The 8,692-nt window shown below is 50.4% G+C and overlaps 1 protein-coding gene across 2 annotated transcripts; it reads left to right on the forward strand.

Moving 5' to 3' along the window:
• The first annotated feature begins 5,209 nt into the window (after nucleotides 1-5,209).
• Nucleotides 5,210-7,766, forward strand: CXCR3 (C-X-C motif chemokine receptor 3). Of its 2 annotated transcripts, none has more exons than XM_077145325.1 (2): nucleotides 5,210-5,280; nucleotides 6,271-7,766. In XM_077145325.1, the coding sequence occupies exons 1-2, from the start codon at nucleotides 5,269-5,271 to the stop codon at nucleotides 7,366-7,368; spliced, it is 1,110 nt and encodes a 369-aa protein (XP_077001440.1). In that variant the 5' UTR covers nucleotides 5,210-5,268; the 3' UTR covers nucleotides 7,369-7,766. The 2 variants fall into 2 exon arrangements, with proteins under 2 accessions (XP_077001440.1, XP_077001441.1); XM_077145326.1 differs by having other exon boundaries at nucleotides 5,222-5,280; nucleotides 6,274-7,766.
• Nucleotides 7,767-8,692: the final 926 nt, after the last annotated feature.

The raw sequence follows: 8,692 nt of genomic DNA on the forward strand, positions 1-8,692 counted from the left end.
GTTTTTAACTTTACAAGCTCAGTTCCACTTCACCCCTCCTTTTCTATGGAATTCCATTGGGGCATTTCACCCCTGCGCCAGCCTTGACGCCTCCTGATCGTGTTGTAATGATACACTCCACACATATCTATGTTTCTTATATTATTATTGATAATAATAATTATTATATTATTATGTAATAATTTAAAAGAAGTGAAAAAAAAGCAGCCTGGAGAGAATTTTTAACTAGGTTGGATTTAAATGTTAGGCAACTGAGAGGTGATGGTGGCACAATATGGTGAGCCTAATTACAGCACTCATTATATAGGTGATTATGGTTGAAAGGGGAGTTTTAGAGTCATGTATGTCACTAGAAGGAAAGCTAGAGGATAAAACAGGGGACTGTATAACACAGTAAACCCTGTGGTAGATGATGACTGTAATTAACAGTACAAATATTCAAAGGTTCTTTCATGAACTAGAACGAATGTACATCACTATTACAAGTTGTTAATAATAGAGTGGTATATGGGGGGAAATGCACTTACTACAAACTATGGACTATAGTTGACAGTAATGTTTTGCCATTCTTTCATCAACGTTTATCAAATGTACCACACCAAGGCCAAGTGTTGATAATAATGGGGGATAAGAAGTATGGGATGTGTTGGGGCTTTTTGTTTTGTTTTGTTTTGCTGGGTAATGAAATTGTTCTAGAATTGAGTGTGGTGAGGAATGCACAACCATGTGATGACACTAGTGAACCACTGATTGTACACTCTGGATGGATTGAATACATCTCAATAAAACTGCTGAGGAAAAATAAAGCAGCCTGGAGAGGTGGACATGGAAGTATTAAGTGCTCAAAGAGCATGATGCATACAACCTATTCTCAAAGGTTTAGAAAACAGAAATGGATAGATAGCCAGACACATGATAGATAATGGGTAGACATATAATGATATGACAAAGGTGGCAAAACCTTAAAAGTTGGTGGATCTGGGTATCTGGATGGGAGGCCTGTTGGAATTTCCTGTTTCTGAGTTTGTATTATTTTTGCAACTGTCCTGTAAGTTTGAAATTATTTCAAAAAAAAGTTTCAAAAGAAAAATAAAAGACAGCTTTTATAGGAATCTTGTCACAAAACCACCAGCCTTGAACTGCTCACTTCCCCTCTCGAACCTCCCTTTCCATTCCGCAAAATGGGTACAGTAATCTCTGCCTCATCGAATGGTTGAGAGATTCTAAAAGTGATCGCATGTATGAAAGTGAAGGCCTGCTGAATGGAAACTATATTTTATCAGTTCCCAGGCACTACTGGGAACAGGATGACAGGATGATCACAACCTGGACCCTTGTGTTTAGTGGTGGGACTTGAGACCTGAGCTACCTTCCAGCCCCCACTGCCCTCCTGTTCTTGCAAGTTCCTTCAGTTCTAATCAGACTGACTGCGTGTTATATGACCAGCTCTGCCTCACTTTTTAGCCTTGACACCTGTTGCTCTCATTGCCCAAATGGCTGTTGCCTCCCCTTTGCCACCAGACAAACTGCAGCAACATCCTCAAAGACTCCAGCTCAAATTTCACCTCATCCATGAGGCCTTCCCTGGCCCTGGGAAGACGGAGTGCTCACTCAGCTCTGTGAACTTACTTTCCTGGGCTGGGACTATCTCTACCACTCAGTAGGACACCTTAGGCCATTTATTTTGGCATGGGCAGGCTCCGGGAATCGTACCCACGTCTCTAGCATAACAGGCAAGAATTCTGCCACTGAGCCACCATTGCACCACCCTCTAATTCATTTTTGAAAAGGCTCAAGTCCAGTCTGGGCCATTTGCCTGAGCCCCCAAGAGAACCTCTGGTCCACCAGAGCCTGCTCCCCTGACGGCCTGGGGCTGGCTCCATGGGACTTTCTGAGAAAATGTAAGGGAGGCAGTGAGGGAGCAGACATTGAGGAGAAGGAGGAAACCACCCCCTTCCCCAGCCCACCTCCTGGCAGACAGCTTATAGGGGCCCTCCTTCCTGTGAGGGACTGGGCCCAGGGCTCAGACCTCGGAGCCTCCCATCTCCCCAAACCACAGCCCAGAGGTGTGAAAGAAAAAAGAAAAAAAACAGGGGGAGGGGCGGCAGAGAGGAGCCAGGTGCACATTTCACACCTTGACCACAGGTGGGGCCCTGGGGCAGCTTCACTCTGACTAACTTCCTCCGCTGACTCCCCATAGCTGCTCTGGAAGGCAAAAGCAAGAGGTCACAGATTGCAATCCTCCCCCCATCCCATCCCACCCATCTAAGTGGGTCTCCTAAAGGGTCCAGCTTGGCTCTTCAGAGCCTGCTTGGGACCAGAAAGGACCAAATGAGAGGGCCAGGTTGCACTTGGTGAGGCACAATCTGCTCCCGAACACAAGAGCTGACCCTTTCAAGGGAAAGCCACAGATCTACCCCCTGCAAATCTGCCATCCTGAGGCCTGAGAGGGGTTAGCTTGGAAAGTTACCAGATGGTGACATTGGAAGGGGGGGAGCAGAGGGGGGGTAGAGGGAGGAACTGCTGCTCATTAGGCACCAGCCCTTCATGTTATTGATTGCAGGTCCTCAGAGCCACTTTATCAAATGTGTACTATCCTTAGCCCCAGTTTTTCAGATGAGGAAGCTGAGGCAGAGAGAGGTGTGAAGTGATTCTGCCTAAGGTCACACAGCTATGCAGCCAGAGGATTAGGCTAGGACTGGTCCAACCCTAGGACCAGCCCCTGGGCCCAAGTCTACACCAGCACCCCGAGGCCTTGCATGGCCTTCAAAGGCTCCCCGGTGGCTTTAAGTCTGTGGCCTGTGACCTTCTCACTTCACATTCTCAGCTGTGCTCCTGCTAAAGTGCCAGCTCCCATGCTGAGAGCCTTCCAGCCTTGACAAGTTCAGTTCATCTTATAATGACCTTGTTGAGGGAGAGCCCAAAAAGTTCATGTAATATGCCCATGGTCCTCGAACAGGGTGGAGTCAGTGCTGGGGCCCGGACAAGTTCAGCGTTGTTCCCACTCCATGCCAGGAGCCGTGGGAGCAGCCCAGGCAGGCAGGCCTGTCAGCATACTGTCCCCTGGTCCCATCAGAAAGGAGACCTCTTGTGCCTTTCCAAAGCCCTTGCCCTCACCTTCTCTCATTTATCCTGCCAGCAGCCTGGAAAGGTGGGGATCAACCCAAAATGACAAATGAGGAGACCAGGACATAGGAAGGAAACCAAGGGGGTTTCTTGACTTATCATGGACTGGTGAAATTTCCACATCTATCTGGAGGACCCACATTGGATATGGTAACTTCTGCCAGTTCAAAATATTTTCAAAGCAACTAACTCTTCTCACAATTATTTCCTAAAGAAATGTCATTTTAATAACAAAAAAGCAGGGAGCAGGTGAGGGGGGGCTGCACATACTTGCAGAATACAAAACAGGTTCAGCTTTTTGAAAACTCCACTACACTGTCCTCATTTACTTATTTGTAGAGGCCCAGGAAAAATCAAAGCCGTTCACAGACCAGCTTGGTAAACCATGGTCCCTCTTCCTCATCACCCCCAAGCAGACACTTGCCAAGTCCTTCTTATTCTAACTGGCACCATTTGTGGAATCCATCCTGTCCTCTTCATTCATATTGCCCCTGATCTCCTCTAAGTCATAAATTCCATCTGGCCTGGACACTGCAGGTGATAAATGGTTTCTAAGCCAGGATAATTGCAGCTTCTGTCCACAGCCCATGGAAGGAAGTGCTCAGTGCCTCATGAGCCCACATCTGATTGATTAATTTGACTAAATTCCAGGCACCAGCCTGGAGTCCTTTCGGAAAGTCTGGCTGAAAACTGCACCTCAAGGCCATGGGCTAGCAGTTGCGTCCCACACACTCCTTTTCAAGTCTGGGAGAAGAGAGCAAAGAAGGAAACTGCCTGGGAGAGGCAAGTGTTAGGGGGACTCTTTCCCAGCTGATCAGAAGAAAAGGGAAGTGGAGATGGGGAAGAGGGTTAAGGGGGAGCTGAGGGCAAAGTGGGGAGAGGAGCTATTCCACCACTTGGCCATGTTACCCGATTTGATGTACAGATGCTGTGTTACAGCTTTTCCTTGATGGGAGGTCCCTATGTGCTCCTCTCCAAGCCCGTTCCCCCTCTTCTCCCCCCAGAAGCAAGTACTCTCATGAATTTGTGGTGTCCCCAGTGTCTGTTTTAAACTTCTAGAACAAACATGTGTATCCAAAACAATATGGGTATTGTTCTGTGTGTGTGGTTTTTAGAATTTACATAAGTTGCGCCAAACTGTAACATGATGTTCTGCAACTTTCCTCTTCCACCATGCAGTCATTGGCTTTTCTAGATGGATCCATGTTCAAATAAATTTTTTTAAAAACATGTAACTTTAGTTTGTTTATTTTTTACCACATGAATATATCACAATTTATCCATTAAAAAAATGAAGGCAGTGTGATGAGCGGTAGGTGAAAGGAAAGTCGGACAGCCACAGGTTCAATCCCACCCCCCACCTGTACTTGCTGTGTCTGGTGAAGGCCTGGCCCCTTTCATGGTGTGTCTCATCTGTACAGCAGCGATGACCCCCCTGCCTCACAGGGGAGTTGTGTGGTTAGAATAAGATGATGTCAGAAAGAGCACCTAAAATAGCATCTAGCATGAAGCAAGTTCATAGCTCATAGCCCTCCTCCTTTTCCCCTGACAACAAAGAGCAAGGGGCAATAGTAAAGGCCCAGATTGAATGTGATACATTTCTTTAAAATATTTTCATTTCTTAAGCAAGTTGCTCTGATTTATACACCTAATACTTTGAGCAACCCAGTCTTTCCAATCATACAAAGATCACCTCCAGCCCAGGAAAGATCAGCAAAAATTCCCATTTGTTGAACATTAATCATACAGTGCAGGAGGAGCAATTCTTGCCCCTGGCTTCCCTTCACTTTCCAGCTGCGTTGTTTCTCCTTCACTTCCCACCTGCGTTGCTTCTCCTTCAGACCTCTCCCCTCAAAGGACCTCCCCCTGCCCAATCACCCTCTTGTCCTTATCCCCAGGGCCCAGGCTTTCTGTTCCCAGGTTTGTGGCCGCCTCCTCCAGAGCCAGGGAAATGGCCAGGATAAGGAACTTTGTGGCCTCGGGTCTGAGGAGGTCTGGTGTAGATAACCCCATGGAAGAGGCTGCTGCTGAGAACCATGTGAAACCCTCACTTCCTCTGTGCTGTGCAGGTTTCCAACCACAAGCGCCAAGGTAGAGGGTAGGCAACAAGCAGCTCCAAGCAGCCGGAGCACCAGCCTAACCATGGTTCTCGAGGTAAGTGCTGCTGCCCCACCAGGCCAGGCTAGGATTCTGAGTGGAGAGCCCAGGACTCTCAGGAATAACTTCGGGGCCGGCTCACAACCCAGGGCTACCAGAGGGTTGGGTGAGTAGGTGGAGGTGGCAGGACTCAGTGGTGGAAGAAGCATTGGACGGGAATTGATAACCCAGCTTGGCCACTAGTGGTGGGCCAGTCTCCTCCCTTCTCTGGCTCTGGTGCCTCATCTGCAAAGCAGGGGGCAGAGGCTCAGCTTCAGTGGTCTCAGCAGTTCCCTTTGGCTCTTACTTTGAACTTTCATTTTAACCTGCTGGATTCGATTGGCCCTGGGAAGGCCTGGACCTTCTAGATCAGAGTGTGGGAGGGGGAAAGGAATATTTCCATTAGAGTTGTGGCAGCTGGAGGGGCCCAGGGGGTGTCTAAATGGCTGGGTAAGCCTCAGTGTGGGACAGGCGGAAGGGGTGGACAGAGGAAGAAACTGCGTGTTTGAGGGGCTGCAGTGATTTGTAGAGATGCACCTGTGTGTGTGTGCAGGGGGTGGGGGGCTGAAGTTGGAGTTGATGGACAAGGGTGAAAGAGGGAAGAGGAGGACCAGTGACTGAGAGAGGAGACTGTGGGGAGAAAAGTGGGTGAACTAGGCATGGCCGGGGCACTGATGGTGGTAAAAACCCTGAGGGAAGGGCAGGGAGAGCGAGGAGAGTGGGCAAGGAAGGCTTGCTACACAAGGAGGGAAGCTCTGCCTCACCCTGTCCCCATAGGAAGGCCCAGAAGGGGGAGAGAGGGTCAGCCTTGGAGAAGGGAACTTACTGCTGCAGAGCCCAGACAGGGCAGGTGGAGTTCAGGAAGCCCAGCTTCAGAAGACAGGGGCGGAGGGCCCAGGCCCTTATAGAGGAGCTGCACCCCCCCAAGCAAACCCTCCTCAGACTAAACAGTGGAAGGGATGACTTCAAGGCCTTTTACCCAGTTCCCTCCCTCTCACCTTCCCTCAGCAGATAAGTGAACGCCAAGAGCTCCATGTCTCTCAGTACGCCTTCCTCCTGGAAAACTGTAGCTCCTCCTATGACTATGGAGAAAATGAGAGTGATATTTGCTGTGACTCCCCACCCTGCCCACAGGATTTCAGCTTAAACTTCGACAGGGCCTTCCTACCAGTCCTCTACAGCCTCCTCTTTCTGCTGGGGCTGCTGGGCAATGGTGCAGTGGCAGCTGTGCTGCTGAGCCAACGGGTGGCCCTGAGTAGCACCGACACTTTCCTGCTTCATCTGGCCGTGGCTGACGTGCTGCTGGTGCTGACCCTCCCCCTCTGGGCAGTTGACGCTGCTGTCCAGTGGGTCTTTGGCTCCGGCCTCTGCAAAGTGGCAGGGGCCCTGTTCAACATCAACTTCTATGCCGGGGCCCTCCTGCTGGCCTGCATCAGCTTTGACCGTTACCTGAGCATAGTACATGCCACCCAGCTCTACCGCCGGGGTCCCCCAGTCCGCGTGGCCCTCACCTGCATCATCATCTGGGGACTCTGCCTACTCTTTGCTCTCCCAGACCTGATCTTCCTGTCGGCCCACGACGATGAGCGCCTCGGCGCTGTCCACTGCCAGTACAGCTTCCCCCAAGTGGTCCGCACAGCTCTGCGCCTCCTGCAGCTGGTGGCTGGTTTTCTGCTGCCCCTGCTGGTCATGGCCTACTGCTATGCCCGCATCCTGGCCGTGCTGCTGCTCTCCAGGGGCCAGCGGCGGCTGCGAGCCATGCGGCTGGTGGTGGTGGTGGTGGTGGCCTTTGCCCTCTGCTGGACCCCCTACCACCTGGTGGTATTGGTAGACACCCTCATGGACCTGGGAGCCTTGGCCCGCAACTGTGGGCGAGAAAGCCGCATCGATGTAGCCAAGTCGGTCACCTCAGGCCTTGGCTACATGCACTGCTGCCTCAACCCACTGCTCTACGCCTTTGTAGGCATCAAGTTCCGAGAGCGCATGTGGATGTTGTTGGTGCGCCTGGGCTGCCCTGACCAGAGAGGGCACCAGCGGCCGCCAGCCTCTTCCCGCCGGGATTCATCCTGGTCCGAGACCACTGAGGCCTCCTACTCGGGCTTGTGAGGCTGGAATCAGGGCGCTCCCCTCTCAGCCCCACAGCCCGATTCCTACCTTCCAAGTTCCTGCCTTTCCTCTCTCCTGGGCTGTCCCTGAGTCCGTCCCCACCCCATAGCTTTGTCTCCCCAGACACAGCACCCCTGAGACTGACCAGCAGCCCCAGCAGCCCCAGCCCTACTGCTTCAGGGTCAGCTGCCTTCAGGCCCATCTTTCTTGGCTGCCATGAACCCTACTTGCCCTTCTAATCCAGTAACTACTACTTGGCCTTCCCACATGCAGGTAGCATGAAGTCAACAGGGCAGGGAAACTCAGCGCTTGTGAGTAGGCCCTGAGACTTCTTTATTTGCCCCCCCTTTTATGCTTATGGCTAAAATCCTGCTGAAGACCTTTCAATAAACAAGAGAATCAGGACCAGGGTGTTTGTGTGTCATTACTTTCTGTTTTGCCTTGCCTGGCCCTGGGTCTGTGCCGACCCATCCTGCCTTCTCTCTGCCCTCCTGTCCCTCACGGTGAAGCACCCAGGTCCCTGGGTGACAGGTAAGTAGGTAGTCAACTGGCTGTTTGGAAACTGTCTAGACAAAATTTGAGGAACGGGCCTTCGGCTGGATGAGACCTAGACCCTGCACTCCAGAAGCTTAGGAAAGCAAGGGCAAATGTGTGACACAGTGATTACTGGGGCTCAGACAGCTGTGGGCTGGAGCCCTTTGGCACATTCTCCTGAAGACAAAGAAAACTGAACAGACCTTAAAAGTTTACAACTAAATTTATATTTTGGGTAGTGCATTTCCTAATTTAACTTGTATGGTCAGTTTAATTGAACACCGTAAGTACATGGAATATTTAATAGGGCGTGAGATTTTGTTGATTTGTCCAGGTTAGTGTGATGTCCTGATACATCCCAGAGTAATTTGGGCACTGAACAAAGAAGTATTTGCAAAGTCCCCTTGGGGTACTGGGGAGAAAGGAGGAAGTATTCAACTTTCCCATTTGGAAAATTTCTGATATTCTTGTAAGCAGTGAGGACAACCAAATCAATAGGCCAAGACTTCTATCTTAGGGTTCGCCCCTATGAAATTTATTCCTGCAAAGGATAAGCTAAGCCTAATTAAAATTAGGCCTAAGAATCACCCTCCCAGAGAACTTCTTTTGTCACTCAGATGTGGCCTCTCTCTCTAAGCTGACATGGCAAGTGAATTTACTGCCTTCCCTCCTACGTGGGACGTGACTCCCAGGGGTGTAAACCTCCCTGGCAACATGGGACAGAACTCTCAGGATGAGCTAGGATCTGGCACCAAGGGATTGAGAAAATCTTCTTGACCAAAAGGGGGAA

The sequence above is a fragment of the Tamandua tetradactyla genome, chromosome X (genome assembly GCF_023851605.1).
Source record: "Tamandua tetradactyla isolate mTamTet1 chromosome X, mTamTet1.pri, whole genome shotgun sequence".
Classification (NCBI taxonomy): Eukaryota; Metazoa; Chordata; class Mammalia; order Pilosa; family Myrmecophagidae; genus Tamandua; species Tamandua tetradactyla.